Source organism: Gobio gobio (genome assembly GCF_949357685.1).
Source record: "Gobio gobio genome assembly, chromosome: 4".
Lineage (NCBI taxonomy): Eukaryota > Metazoa > Chordata > Actinopteri > Cypriniformes > Gobionidae > Gobio > Gobio gobio.
Window position 1 is genome coordinate 41,577,836 of NC_137100.1, and position 15,724 is coordinate 41,593,559.

Consider the following 15,724-nt stretch of genomic DNA (forward strand, 5'->3'; position numbering starts at 1 on the left):
TAAACTTCAAGGATGGTATGAGATGTATGTATTGCTCGATAGATGACGATACATTGTATTTATAATATGGGAAATGTTGTATAGTAGATTGTGTTTAAAACATTTAGAACAATCATATATTCATATTCAGTTTTATACATCTGTGTGTGCGTACTGTTGTTCTGCGCGTCTTTAGTAGTTCTGGTCCATGTGTTCAGTAGCAGAGCGTCTGTGAGTGTGTCTCTGTTCTGTGGGATGGGCCGGGCTGCTGCAGTCGCGCTCACTCTGATGAGCGACTGACCGAGCGCGATCCGTGTCATGTCCCGCGAGGACAGAAAGAATGCGCTGATCTCCTCATCCACGACCCTCACGGACGACAGCATATATTAGAGCCCCCATAATGAATCGCACTGAGGTACGTACATATCTTTTCTTTTCTTTTTAGACGGAAATACCTTGTTCTTTAATTTTCATCGAAGTGAATGTAAAGTCAAGTTCCTCTGACAGTTCAACAAACGAGTAAATATTACTCTTCCTGTGTTAAAATGGTCTGGTTTGTTCAAATAGGCTACTATCCGTGTCTGATTCACAGTTATAAATGTTATATTATAAATATATACATTATTTCGGACGTGGCTTTCTCTAAATTCTGTCCTTCATACGAGGATCTGATGACCGAGGTCTTTTTAAGCCAAAGGCAGAGAGGGAAAACCCTGAAATGAGATTGGAAAATTGAATTTCTTCATACAGAACAGCTGATTGCCATCACTGGAAACAAACATACTTCTCATTCAATAGGCCTATTTCTCCGGCACTCAGTGGACAGTGGTGAAAACCCCATTTAGGCACATGACAGTTGGTAGGACAAACCAATAGGCTGAAGTGTGAGGCAAATGTGTACAGTGGTTTGCAACTATGATTTCCTTGCATGCAAACAAACTACTGGTGTCTTTAAGAAGCAGTGCATTTATTGCAACTGATGGCATGTTAGATTTGCTGCTGCAGGGGCTCTTTTGTTCTCCTGTGATGGTGCTACATTTACTACTAATGAAGGACTTCAAACCACTTAGTATTTTCCTGTCTGAGTGACTGCACATTTAAAGGGATAGTTCACCCAAAAATGAAAATTAGCCCATGATTTCCTCACCCTCAAGTCATCCTAGGTGTATATGACATTCTTCTTTCAGACGGATAAAATCTGAGCTATATTAAGAATACTCTTTTAGCGCAAGTCGACTTGCGTACCGCCAGAAGCTAGTTATTTTAGTCTATAAAGTTTTAAATATGGATATTTTTCTTAGACAAACTTTGCTTCATAAGGCCTTTATTAACTCCCCGGAGCCGTGTGGAGCAGTTATATGATGGATAGATGCACTTTAATGGACTTCAAAAATGACCTAACAAGTCACTGCCATGATCAAGCTTGGAAGAGCCGGGACATTTTTTAATATAACTCAGATTTTATTTGTCAAAAAAAAAAAAGACAAAGTCATACACCTAGGATGACTTGAGGGTAAGTAAATCAGTCTAATTTTCATTTTTGGGTGAACTAACCCTTTAAGACCTCCAGGACACTTGAATAGAAACAGATTTTGATTTGTTGATCTGTTGTCAGAGAGATATATATATATATAACATGAGTATGGAGTGCAGTAGTAACTTCTCACTTTATTATAATAATTTTGTTTATATAATTATTTATACAAAATATATATTCAACTATTACATTCAAATTCCACTCAACCCCTCCAAAGCATCTGTCCTTTACCAAATATACTGAAATAATCTAAGGGAACTGTCAGTAAACAAATCTTACATCTGTCTGCATGTGGTTTCTACTAATGCTTTGCAAGTTGTTTGTAGGTGTATTCAACTACATGTCTAGATTGTATGTTGTAGATGGAGATGTCAGGGCCAAGTGTGAGCCGACACAGTCGCTCAGTGAAGAGCAAACGGTGGGGAGGGCTGAGGCAGCAATGGAAACTTCTGGGTCTGTTTGAGATCGACCAGCAGCATGAGTTCTACAGTCTCACCTGTATGATGAAGGAAGGGCTGTTTGCCGCAGTGCAGAACACCATTGACAACCCTTTACCTGTGAGTATTCCCATGTTTATGAACCTACACCCCGTCCAGTCCCTATTGAATATCACTTTTTCCATCTTTAGGGAAAGATTACAGAGGGGGAAACGCAGTCAGAGCTAGAGTTTTTGACCAGTTTGTGGACTCCTTGGAGTCCATGAAGAAGATATATAAAACATATACAATTTTCTTAAAGTTTTGTTTCTGCCTATTTACAAAAGCAATTTAAAGTTTTTTATTGGGGGAAGAAACACATTAATGTCTATTTAATAATTAAATAATTACTCAGAATGAACTAGTCTTGGCATATCCACCACTCAGACTGTTATGAACAAATGGTATATGAACAGAGTTCACAGATGAATGATTGTAATCAAACAGGTTTTGAATCATGAAATCACAACCAGAATACAGTCACATGGAAATAAACAGTTCAGTGTTGAAGTGCATATTGAAATAAAAGGTGCGAGAGACAAAAGCTTGGCATGATCAAACACCTCCAAGGAGACAGACATGTTCCATTTGGCATTAATTAGTATGCGGGCAACCTCCGTAGAGAGGACCATATTTAGCGTGTCCTTTCCATGGAGATGGTGTGTTTGTGGTGCTGAGGTGACACCATATTACAATGTTTTTGATTGATTAGAGCTGTTTTTATCCTGGTAATTTGCTCAAGAGTAACAGAGCAGGGGGCGTGGAAGAGTAACCAAGTGTTTCGGTAACAAACACCATTGTACTGCACACATTGGGGAGGAGGGGCAGAATTCAAACAATGCAATGCTTCTCACAGCACATGATGCTGTAGGACCACAAGAGAGCTGAGGGCAGAAATGTTAAAGCTAAAATCAGTGGCTTGTAAACCGTGGATAAGAGACAATGTTGAATGCAGATTGTGGCATAAGTAAATAATAATTTATAATAAGTATAATATCTCAGCTTTAGTGTATTTTAGAGGAACAAGATCATTTTCATGCCCGCATGACAACTTTTTCTGTTTTACTACATTTTCCAATATGTTAAAACCTAAACACAAAATTAAATTGGATAAGCTTTAGTCCCGAATGGTGTCAATAAGTGGTTACAGCCATGCTAAAATACAAAATGCATATTTACATGTCAGGGAACATTTAATAATTAATGACATTTGTAAAATAAAATACAGTTTTTTGAACAATTACGCCTTTTTATGTTGTAAACCATTTTATAAAACGAATAAGACAAAATAATCTGAAAACATTCTTCCTAAAAACCTTTTTATTGCTTTTCTACAGCATTAAGCTTCAAATGTAAACTACACATTGGTTTGATTTTATAAGGCTTCAATCTCATGTTATATTGTGAATATGGTCATGGTTAAATTGTTTTTAAAACCCATTAAAATGGTAATGTACTCCGATATAATAAACTGGATTTCACCAGAATGCGACTGAATTGTGGTAAAACACATGGATACGCATTGACCGGTTTCTCCATTTTATAATATTTTCCTTTCAAAGGTAGCCCAGTGTATCTTTCGATGGCCATTTTCAGTGAGCAGCACAGATGGTTAGAGGCTTGAACTTGTCTATGAGACAAACACATCCTTTGGTTACAAACTACTCAACCTATTTTGGGTAACACTTTACAATAAGGCTTCATTTGTTAACATACGTTAACTACATGTATTTTTCATTGTTAGTTCATGTTAACTAAAACAAGTAAAAACCTATTGTTCACATATTGTTAATTGTTAGTTAATGCATTAACTAATGTTAATAAATAAGACCTTATTGTAAAGTGTTAACCTGTTTTGTAGTGTGGTGGCACTCATGGTCATGTGCTCGTTCGCTAACAAACACACACACACACACACACACACACACACAACCACACACACACACACAGATGATGTTGCATTCCATTGAATCCAGTCTGCTTATGCAGCAGTATGACTCGTGAATGTGCTGCCTGTTGTCCAGGGCTCAAAGCCTCTCTCACACACTTAAACAACAAAAAGTAAAACAATGCCTGCAAAAGCATGTACTAAAATAGGAATGCTTATCATTACTGATCATATATATATATATATTTTTTTTAGGATGAGCTGTGTGAGGATGACTTCAGTCTTGAGGTTACTCAAATCCATAAGGTATGTTAAAGGTAAAACCGGTTTGGTAACACTTTACTTGAAGGGGTGTGCACAAGACTGACATGACACCTTCATAATCATGACATGACACATGTCATGAATATGAAGGAGTTTTGATGCATGTTCATGACAACTGTCATTAAGTGTCATTCGCTCAATTATGTCATTTTTAATGCAAAGATGACATTATTTGAGATGTCTTTATGACAACTTGACATTACCAAGACAACATAACCTGTCATAAACATGACATAGCAGATTAATTTTCAAACTTAAGTATTAAAATATGAAATATTATCCAAATTAAGTGTTAATACTCTGTCAAATTATTTTATAACAGTGTTATGAATATTTTTCATTGACCTAAACTACAGTGGTACAAGTTGAATTTGTCATTAAAATGTCATTAAGTGTCAATACTCAGTGTCATGAATATTTTTCTTGACCTACATTGTGGCGTCATAGAGGAAATCGTACTGAGTCATTGAAAACTCACCTCAAAATGATAGAGTGGCACAACTGGTTAGGTGTACGCCATTATGATGGTGTCTTAGCTAGACTTATCCATGATGTAAAAAAGCATTTCAAGAAAATATAAATGTGTGGGATGCTGTAATTAACTGTTTAGGAAACGTTCTAAACAGCACGCCGCTGTTATAAAATAATTTGACAGAGTATTAACACTTAATGACATTTTAATGACAAATTCAACTTGTACCACTGAAAAAAAGAATTATGACAGGTTATGTTGTCTTGGTAATGTCAAGTTGTCATGACAAAGACATCTCAAATAATGTCATCTTTGCATTAAAAATGACATAATTGAGCGAATGTCACTTAATGACAGTTGTCATAAACATGCATACAAACTCCTTCATATTCATGACATGTCATGTCATGATTATGAAGGTGTCATGTCAGTCTTATGCACACCCCTTCAAGTAAAGTGTTACCTCATTTCTACTGAATCTCATCTGTTGTGTTTGTGACTGTGTGAAGGACTTCAGGATGGAGACGTATGCTGGGCCGGTGTTCGCCAGTCTGCGGCGCTCTCTGGGGATGACAGAGAAGGAATATCAGCAGTCCCTCTCCTCCGAAGGCAGCTACCTGCAATTCATCAGCAATTCCAAAAGCAAGGCAGACTTCTTCCTAACGTGAGTCAGCACAAACGTTTCGCTTACAGGAGCATACGCAACAATGACAGCATATAGAGGAGACAGACTGCTTGTAGAACGATTAAATCACTTTGATAGAGGCATTGTGTATATATTAGGGCTGCACAATTAATCACATTTCTAATCGTGATTACAATTACGGATGCCACAATTATGTAATCGCAAAGGCGCAATTACAAAAAAAAGTCGATTTACATTACTCCGTGTACTTAAGATCTCTCTGTGTGTGTTTTTTAAATACTTTTTAATTTAAAAAAAAAGAAAAGAAATCAAAACAATGTGTAGTTTACATTTGAGGCTTAATGCTATAGAAAAGCAATACAAAGGTTTTCAGGAAGAATGTTTTCAGCTTATTTTCATATAAAAAATATAGCACGCAGTTGCTTCAAACAATGGTATAAAGCTATTCAAAACATTATTCAATGTAAATTGCGATAATCGTTATTAATAATCGCAATCACAATTTCAGGTGAAAAATTGAGAATTATGATTTTTGTCATAATTGTGCAGCCCTAGTATGTATATATACACTATATTGCCAAAAGTATTGGGACACCCCTCCAAATCATTGAATTCAGGTGTTCCAATCACGTTAATGGCCACAGGTGTATAAAATCAAGCACCTAGGCATGCAGACGCTTCTACAAACATTTGTGAAAGAATGGGTTGCTCTCAGGAGCTCAGTGAATTCAAGCGTGGTACAGTGACAGGTTACCACCTGCGCAATAAGTCCTCCAGAAGGTTTTAAGGCAGGGGTCTCAAAATCGTGGCCCGTGGGCCACTTGCGGCCCGCAGGATGATATTTTGGTGCCCCCTTCTTGACATCAAAGTTTAGTGTTAGTGCGGCCCGCGCGTTGCTCTTAAAAGCCTCCTTTGTGTGTGTGTGTGTGAGAGAGAGAGTTAGCTCGCCCCTCCCTCGTGCAGTATAATTGGTTGACACCGCGTGATTGACAGGAACAGACTAACGAAGCTGATCCGACAGTTGAAACAAATGTGGTCTAACAGTGCTTGTCAATGTCAAAATGATTGAGATGGCCAATCAAATCAAAGTAGGCGGGGTTTACGTTCTCTTTTGGCTCGTGCACATTGCACAATCGTCACACACAGAGGAGCGCGTCAATCTATCGCTTAATGCCGTTGCTGAGAGAGACTCTATACTTTCCGGTGAAATCACAAAACAAAATGCAAACGTGTCCATTGTCTTATTATACAATCATTGATGAACATCTTTGATTTTAATGAAGAAAAACTATATGAGAGCGGATTAGAACCCGGAACCTTTGACACGGTTGACAAAAATTCTACCACCAGAGCACTAGAGAATCCATTATTGCGGATCGATGTATTTATTCACTCACTCATGCAAAGAATATCGGGACTAATAATATATTTGACACAAATTAATGCAAATATTGTTTACAAATAGTCCCAAAAAGATTATTTCCGCCTATAATTAGACCTAGAATTTCACTCACTGTTCTGTTTGACCTGGTTAAGGCCTTGCTGTGAATTAGTCTATTATTTAAGATTAAATTAAAATCAGTTCATGTTCAGAAGAAACATTCATGTTGAAGAACTGTTAATAATAAAGATTGAGAAGATTGGATCAGTTGTGCTACTGTTTTTTGGAATACTTGGAACACTTTTTATGTGTAATACTTGATGTGGCCCAGCCTGACCCAGAGTCTACCTCCAGCGGCCCCCAGGTAAAATGAGTTTGAGACCCCTGTTTTAAGGGGTCCCCAGACATTATCAGAGAATAAAAAGACAAAAGCAAAAATGGTTAAAGTCTACCAAACATTCTAACTGTTTCAGTTCTAAATTTTTCTCTCCTTTCTTGCCGTATACATACTTTCCAGAATTGTATGTTTGCTTTGTATTGCTTTGCTCTTTTCTAACTATAGTCCCCTTTGTCTTGCTCACTGGGGTTGAAATGCAGTATTCTTAATGCAGTACGTAAACTGCTTGCATACATTTATTTTGAAAGTTGCTTATACAAATTATTTGTCATTGAAAAATCTTCTTCTTCAGGTTTATACATCCAACATTGAGTATAGCCAATTTATGTTTAGAAACAATATGTTGTATTTATAATGTCACACATGCTATTTATCTAACAGTTTAAATGTTAGTTTTTTTTTTTTATCCATAAAAATATATAGATGGATTTTAGGAAGGGGGTCCCTCATAAAGGTTTGTCATATTTGGGGGTCCTTGGCATCATTAAGTTTGAAAACCCCTGCAATAAGTCCATTCATGAAATTTTCTCACTACTAAATATTCCACGGTCAACTGTTTGTGGTGTTATAACAAAGTGGAAGCAATTGGTAACAATAGCAACTCAGCCATGAAGTGGTAGGAGCATTTCATGCTCCTAACTTTGTGGGAACAGTTTGGGGATGGCCCTTTCCTGTTGCAACGTGACTGTGCTTTTAGAAGAATGGTCAAAAAATCTCATAAACACACTCCTAAACATTGTGGAAAGCCTTCCGAGTTGAAGCTGTTATAGCTGCAAAGGGTGGGCCAACTCCATATTAAACCCTTTGGATTAAGAATGTGATGTCATTAAAGTTCATGTGCATGTAAAGGCAGACATCCCAAAACTTCAGACAATATAGTGTGTGTGTGTGTATGTATTTATTTATATATATATATGTGTATATATATACACACACACACACACACACTATATTGTCTGAAGTTATAATATTATATATAATATTAGTTCATAAAAGTTTTGTTGAAAGAAATACATTTTTATTCGGGAAGGATGAATTAACGTGATCAGAAGTGACAGTAAAGACATTTTTAATGATACAAAAGGTTCATATTTCAAATAAATGTTGTTCTTTTGAGCTTTCTATTCATCAAAGAACGCTGAGAAAAATGTATCATGGTTTCCACAGATATACTGTGTTAAGCTGCCGTTTCAACATCGATAATAATAAGAATTTTATTATCTGATTTCTATTTTATTATAGATTTCTGAAGGACTGGAGTAATGACTGCTGAAAATTCAGTTTTGCCGTCACAGGATTCAATTACATTTTAAAAATTATGAGAATAGAAAGCAGCTATTTTAAATTGTAATATAATTTCCCAGAATTACAGTTTGTTCTGTTTTTTTGCTCAAATAAACGTAGCTTTGGTGGACATAAGAGTATCCATAAGTAAACTTTGTTATATCAATGTGTTTGTTTGATATCAAACCAAATGCCCTTTAACACTCACTTTTGTCTCCTCTGTTCAGTAATGACAAGCAGTTCTTCTTAAAGACACAGAATAAACGAGAAGTGCGATTTCTCTTGTCTAACTTGAGAATCTACATGGAACATCTGGAGAAGTACCCACACTCTCTGCTCGTTAAATTTTTGGGTGAGAACCTTGAAGCTGTTAAATGAACTTTAACAAATGTTTTATATCATTATACATTTAAATGTGTAGTGTAATGCATGATGAGATGGCTTAAAACCCTAAATGGTTTTAGGGTTCCATTTTTTCGCATCCATTTAAGAAATTGTCATGCTTTATTCATGAACAGGTGTTCACAGGATCAAAATTGCACATCAAAGGATGGTAATCATTTCATTTATTTGATATCTTACATTTCCTGTCAATATTATTAATTATTTCATGGACACCGAAGGTACAGGTGATAAAACTCTATTGGTTTTCTGTGTGCAGAAGTACTTTGTTGTGATGCAAAGTGTCTTTTACCCTGATGACAGAATCACGGCAAGGTAAGACCTGCTGCGTGTTATAAATGGAAATCGCTCGGTCCATTATCAGTCCTGTAAATATTTAATGTTTCTCATCTCTCCATCACATATGTGAGTGTACACCACAGGAACTGTACTGCAATCTACAGCCTTGCATTTATTGCTCATTAAATTGCTTTGCCTTTTAGCTGTTACTTTTGGTTTGCGCTGATGGGAAGAATAATGATCTAATCCATCACTCCCACCTCCTTCTCCATTACTCTTCCTCCTAGCTTTAAATTCATCCTTCTCTCTCAATGTTTCAGGTATGATATAAAGGGCTGTGAGGTGAGCCGGTGGACAGACCCAGCCCCTGAAGGCAGCCAGATCATTGTTGTTTTAAAAGATCTTAATTTTGACGGGCAGTTCATTCAGTTAGGTAAGATCCTTGTTAGCAGAGGATATTTACTGTAGACTTCATCTATACCATTACATTCAATCTCCTTGTTCATATGACAGATCAACAGCGTCCTTGGCTCCTGCGTCAGGTGGAGATTGACACAGCCTTTCTTCAGACACTCAATGTGTTAGACTACAGCTTCCTGCTGGCCCATCAGCCCCTGCACCAGGATGAACTCAGCCAGAATCTCGCAACACTCATCATGCGTACCAAAAAGTGAGTGTCGTAAAGTTTAGTATACCATGCATCGAGTCATCCATAAACAACCACAGACATTTACAAAAATGTTTTAAGGAAGGTCTGCTTGTGTACATTGATTCAACATTTCAAATAGTAAATAACCTAAATCTAAATTGTACTGTTATTTTAGTGTTAGTGTAAACTATTACTGTTCTCGTAAACACCTGAAAGCGAGGGTTAATGTATAGTGAATGGAAATCTTCTTAAGGGAGTTGCCAGTGTTATATTTTCCTATCCACCTTATTCCTATACACCCCATGATGCTTTGCATGAATTATGGGTGAAACTTCCGTTAAGCTGTAAACAATCAGTGAAAGGCTCGCTCTATGAATGCAATAATACCTTTTTTTTAATAATGGGTACAATGAGACGACATTATTCTACTTAGCCTTCCACCATAGAACATTAAAATAACATTTATGTGTGTAAAAGTATCAACAAGGTACTTTCAACAGACCATGAATAACCCTAAAAGCGCAATTCTTTCCACAGCAATAACGGACAGGTTCAATATCACTGTAGAAATATGAAATATGCCTTAATCAAAAATGTTCATTAACTTCAGTATTGCGTGATACTATATCAAAGTGATTTCTGTCATTTTGACTGATAATACATTTGATTTACCTGTGAAAACAAACCGGGAAAGAGACTTGAGAATTTGAGGAGAAAAATGAGAGATCTTCGTGCATGCAGTGAATTATTAATGGGATATATCGTACAGTAAATCGGACCACAAATGTGCACTATATGTAGTCCTTTTTCATACTGTCTTGTTATTACATATCATATACACATAATGTATTTTCAACACGTTAAAATACCAAGCGTTACGTTATACGCAACCTTATGATTTAAAATATGACTCGTTTCAGTCTTTTTGAATGGAAATTTCTTCTCAGAAAGGAGACATCCTCAATGACGTATGCAGCCAACAAATGCGACCTCAAAGCCGTAGCCTTCAAAATGTGGACTGTTTTTATCTCAACATACTGTAATTACATAAAAATGTTGAGAATAGAAAACCGTGGAGTGTGAAGATGGTGGATATCTAGTGACAATTGTAGTATATTTATATTTAGTGAAGTCTCACGGTTGGTGTAGTTTGGTATTCATATTTTATTCTTGACACAGTCAGACGCTACACAGATGTTTACAACTGGTCACTACTATCCCACAGTCAACTGCTCATGAGTGGCACGCAGACATTAGAGAGAAACTTACATGAATAAGTGCAGAATACTGATGTTTGATTATGCTTCCATTTTTCTCATGGTTCAGAAACAATGTTTCTTTCTGCTGCATCATATCTCTAGGTAAGTATTTAAGGATAAAAGGCTTTCCCTGGCTGCGAATGTTCATGTTCTCATCTGTTTCCAGATCCTTCTCCTTCTTCTCCAAATGGCCAATGGCAGGCAGGCATGTAGCCAAATCATATCTAGATGTAATGTCATTTTTAAAGTAATGTCTCAAAGAAATGACAACAACTAAATTACTAAACTAAATAATAATAGCCACGTGTCTTGTTCTTGCTACCATTCCATCATTCATTAAACATCATCTCATATACTGTTTATATCAATCTTCTAAACTAATAGTTCACCCAAAAATAATGAAGTTTTTCGTTTACTCATTTTTATATCGTTTGAAACCTTTATGACATTATCTCTTTCGTAGAAACAAAAATAAAATATTTACAGCAGAACGTCCAAGCAGCTCTTTTCCGTACAATGAAAGTGAACAGTGATCACGGACTGTCGAGCTTCTCAATGAACAACTTAAATTTCAAAGTTGTCATATGACTTCAGTATGGACTACTTTGATTTTGCTTTAAAGGGGCTTTTTAGGAGCGGTCCTCATCCACTTTCATTGTATGGAGAAGAGCAGCGTGAACAAAACATCTCTTTTTGTGTTCCACACACAAAAAAAGAAAGTCATGCAGGTTTGGCGAGTAAATGATGTAGTGTTTGCTCTTAAAGGAATAGTTCACCCCAAAAATTACATGGAAAATTCAGGTGAAATAATCTACTGAGGAAAAATCAAGAGATTCAAATCAGAAATAAGCTACAGCCACATATTTTGATCGAATGGAAATCATTGAGTTGGGTAATGTTCTTTGTTCTATTCTGTGTTCCTCTCTGACTTGTTGTTAGGTCAGTGAATGCGACATCCAGTCCTACACATGCGGCTTCACCCACTGTTCCTGGGGCGGTGGCAGAGGAAGACTCCATACTCCTCTCCGCAGAATTAAATTGCGCAACAACACAGTGTCACACAACAGAAATGCACTGTGGCAATGGAGGAACGGACAATACATGCCTTGAGGGAGACAGAATTGAGCAACTCAGTAGGGTGGGAACAGAGTCAGCCGATCTACAAGAGTTCCAGGCCCAGAACCGGAGACTGCTTCCCAACTTCAAGAACCCGCTTCATGTCATTGATGGACCAGAGCATCGTTACTTCATCGGAATTATTGACATCTTCACTGTTTATGGTTTCAAAAAGAGGCTCGAGCATCTGTGGAAAAGACTGAGACACCCAGGGCAATCATTCTCCACAGTCAGTCCCCCAGCTTACTATCTCAGGCTGTGCCAGTGGGTTCAGGACCATACCAAATAAAATAACAGACGATGTGCCAGAGGACACACTCTTCACAAACCTAACTTATACATATCTCATTACAGTGGAAAAGACCTGAATGTAGATTTGAGGGCAAATGTTTTTACTCTTTAAGTACCTGTTTATGGTTAGCTTTGTTTAAATAAATACAATGCTAATGAAAGTACTTGTTGGAACACTATACTTCCAGAAAATGCAACGTTAAAAAGTTGTATTCATTTAAAATGTTTACGCATGTAATGGTGCAATGGCCATTGCATTATGCTGAAGATGCATAGGCATGAATAAGAGCAGTGGAGGTCTGTTTTTGAAATGATGAATTATGCAATACTGATATCCCATGTGTGTGTAATACATATAGGCCTATCCCATTCATCAAAGAGTACATTTTTACCACTTGATAACCAGCTGCTCAGACAGAAAGCCTTTTGAGAGTAAATTAAACACATCTGACTTACAACTTAACAACAGCAGCAGGGTCCCTTCTTTTACGCTGTCTTTCATTTTCAGCATCTGTCATGTGAAACTAAATAAGTGGGCTTTCAAATTTTTTTTCCCCCCTGAAATATGTATGCAGTAAAATAAAAGAATGTTTAAGATCTGTATCTTTTCTTCTTTAAAGTTCTAGTAAGATCATTCGCAGACATCAAACTTTATGCGATTGCAGCCCATCCTGAACTGATGACTGTTTGTATTGTGTTCAAGAAATCATGGATTTATGTCCCTGGAGAAATCATGGATTTATATCCATAGATTGTGCAAGAAATTATGGATTTATATCCATGGAGCTGGAAGGGTTGAGCAAATTTTTTTAGGTATTTTGTGAAACGGTACGATACTGTAAGTAAAATATACAGTATATACATTTGAACTGCTCATTTTATGACTTCCCATAAAAGAAACATTACAGCATCATGGCTTAAATGCAAATAAATCACATTTTTTGGTGCTCCCCTCCATTATTTTATATATAAAATGAGCAGTTCAAACAAATAGGCTCAGGGTTAGTAGAGGTAAATACAAATCTTTGAATATTATGCTTTAGCCTACTAATAATTATATGATGACATATTTTAATTGAATATTGAAGGAATAATCAAATTTATATTAAAAAAAAACACAATTTGCACTATTAGAACAATAAAACTAAAGGGACTAAAAGTCAAATATTTTGGGGTCAGTTAGAATAATAGATTTAACAACAAGAAAACATTTAAAATAAGCTAAATTGATAAAACGAAAGGTTTGTTTTTAAATATGGGTTAGATTGTACCTGCACAGACCACTTTTTTTTTTTTTAAATAGTCATTTTTACTTAAATTAAATTTTTTTTTTTTTTTTTAAACCCGAAAGATATTACAACACTCAAAATGCTGTTCAAAATAACTAAAATAATAAAGGGGTTTAGTAAAGTGATCATCCAACCAGGCTGAGTAGAGGATGGCTGATGTAACTGATGGTAAGATAATTAAACTCCAGGTTGCGCTGTCGATTCAGCCTCATCCTGCACAATCGATCCCGTTGCAGGGACAACCAACAAGCTGATGTTGCTGAAACGCACACAGTGAAAACGCTGACACGATGGATTTCAATGTCAAGAAACTAGCGTCGGATGCAGGTGTCTTCTTCACTCGTGCCGTTCAGGTATGAAATGAACCAGTGCTTTCTGTTTACTTTACGGGAGTTACGTTCAGCCATAAGTGACGTGCGTGAATTCGGTAGGATGGATGAACGCAGCAGCAGCAGCAGAGGGCTCGTGTGAATGAGCGGACGAACAGCTTCGCTCTGTTGTTGGCCTTTAGAGATTCTTACGTGAGCATTCAGAAACGTCGTTTTCTGTTAATCCGTATTTATCTGCCATTGTTCAAGCGAAAAGTCCTTATGTCATTTTACGATGATCTGTATTTTCCTCGCCATTGTAAGCCGATAGACGCAAGCCAAGCCCGTATCCATTATTAATGGCTGTTCATGTGACAGTCACCAGCTGAATTCTCGCTTACAGCGTATTCACTGTTCACTAGAGAAGAGACTAATTGTTTTTATTTTTAAGACGCTTTGTTCAGAGATGCTTATGTTATAGTTAGTCGAAAATGTTTAGTCTATTCAAAATATACTGTACTCCGTTATAACCACAAGACAGTAAACAGGTTGATAATCATTGTCCAAAGTTTAAAGGGACAGTTCACTCAAAATTGAGAACATTGTCATCATTTACTACTCACCCTCATGTTGTTCTAAACCCGAATGACTTTGTTTCTTCTATTGAACACAATAGATGTCCTGCTACTGTTCTTGCAAAAAAATATTCCCATAGAATTAAAGTGATGATAACTGTTCAATGAGAGAGCTCAAAAAATTAAACAAATATCAGCGAATAATAACTTAAATTTTTTCAGTGTGTTCACACAAAGCCATCTATCACTTCTTTTATGATACTTTGTGTGTTTGTATTGTTATGATTTAACTTTTTTAAGCAGCGCAACATCGCTGTAAAGAAAATCATAAAGGTTTTGGAACAACAGAGCACTGAAAGGTCTGTGTGTGTGTGTGTGTGTGTGTGTGTGTGTGTGTGTGTGTGTGTGTGTGTGTGTGTGTGTGTGTGTACGCACATCTGTGTGGGTGTATGCACATCTGTTTCCATTACGTGGGTGGTTTGGCATAAAACATTTTTTTTTTAAATTATTCATTTCAATATTTGTAATTTTAAAAATAAATGACATATTGGAATGAATAATAAAATTGGCTGAAAAACTGTCTGTAAGTTGTGGCAAATTATATTTTCTGTAAAATGTATTAATTGTATACTCCTTTTATAGGCCAAAAAAAAAATAAAGACAACATGAAAAAAAAAATGACCCCATTTACTTTAGCACAGATGTAGTGTTGAGGTAAACAATTCATCCTTGCAAGTTATTATACACACACACACACACACACACACACACACACACACAAATTGTCTTCGTAATCTTTAATCAAAATCTGGAAATGTACTTCCCCTCTGGAATAGCCTTCCCTGACAGTGAGCTGAGTGGAACGCCTACTTGTCTAGATCCAATCAATTCCCAGTGGGGAAAAACAAGCCATGCCCCCTATTTTTCTCATTCAGTATTATGTTTCACTCGGAAAATACGTCACAATACTGAAGTTAAGTCTGCGTCAACTGAAGGCTACGACAAACTTTAATACAAAATGCAAGAATTTTATTTTATTGATAATTAACTGATAACTTGAACCAGTATGTATTGACATCAAATACATTACACGTATGAATAGATCAAATTAGTCGTCAGGAGTAGGATGACATGCATTCAAAGCTGCAGATGTAGCGGGAGTCATGCTGAGT

At 36.5% G+C, this 15,724-nt stretch overlaps 2 protein-coding genes across 4 annotated transcripts in view; both read left to right on the top strand.

Annotated features, from left to right (window-relative positions):
* The first annotated feature begins 200 nt into the window (after positions 1-200).
* On the top strand, positions 201-12,982 carry pip5kl1 (phosphatidylinositol-4-phosphate 5-kinase-like 1). Of its 2 annotated transcripts, none has more exons than XM_079813992.1 (10): positions 201-394; positions 1,879-2,073; positions 4,136-4,186; positions 5,186-5,340; positions 8,612-8,736; positions 8,903-8,937; positions 9,046-9,101; positions 9,386-9,498; positions 9,579-9,735; positions 11,913-12,982. In XM_079813992.1, exons 1-10 carry the CDS (start codon positions 380-382, stop codon positions 12,376-12,378), a joined length of 1,368 nt encoding a protein of 455 aa, XP_079670118.1. In that variant the 5' UTR covers positions 201-379; the 3' UTR covers positions 12,379-12,982. The 2 variants fall into 2 exon arrangements, with proteins under 2 accessions (XP_079670118.1, XP_079670119.1); XM_079813993.1 differs by having other exon boundaries at positions 247-394; positions 1,865-2,073.
* An 897-nt stretch (positions 12,983-13,879) lies between these two features.
* The window catches only part of sh3glb2b (SH3-domain GRB2-like endophilin B2b), a 30,729-nt gene continuing 28,884 nt past the window's right edge, over positions 13,880-15,724 (top strand). For both annotated transcript variants that reach the window (XM_079816251.1, XM_079816252.1), the window contains exon 1: positions 13,880-14,022. In XM_079816251.1, the coding sequence (XP_079672377.1) occupies positions 13,960-14,022 (63 nt within the window). In that variant the 5' untranslated portion in view covers positions 13,880-13,959. The remainder of the gene's footprint in view (positions 14,023-15,724) is intronic.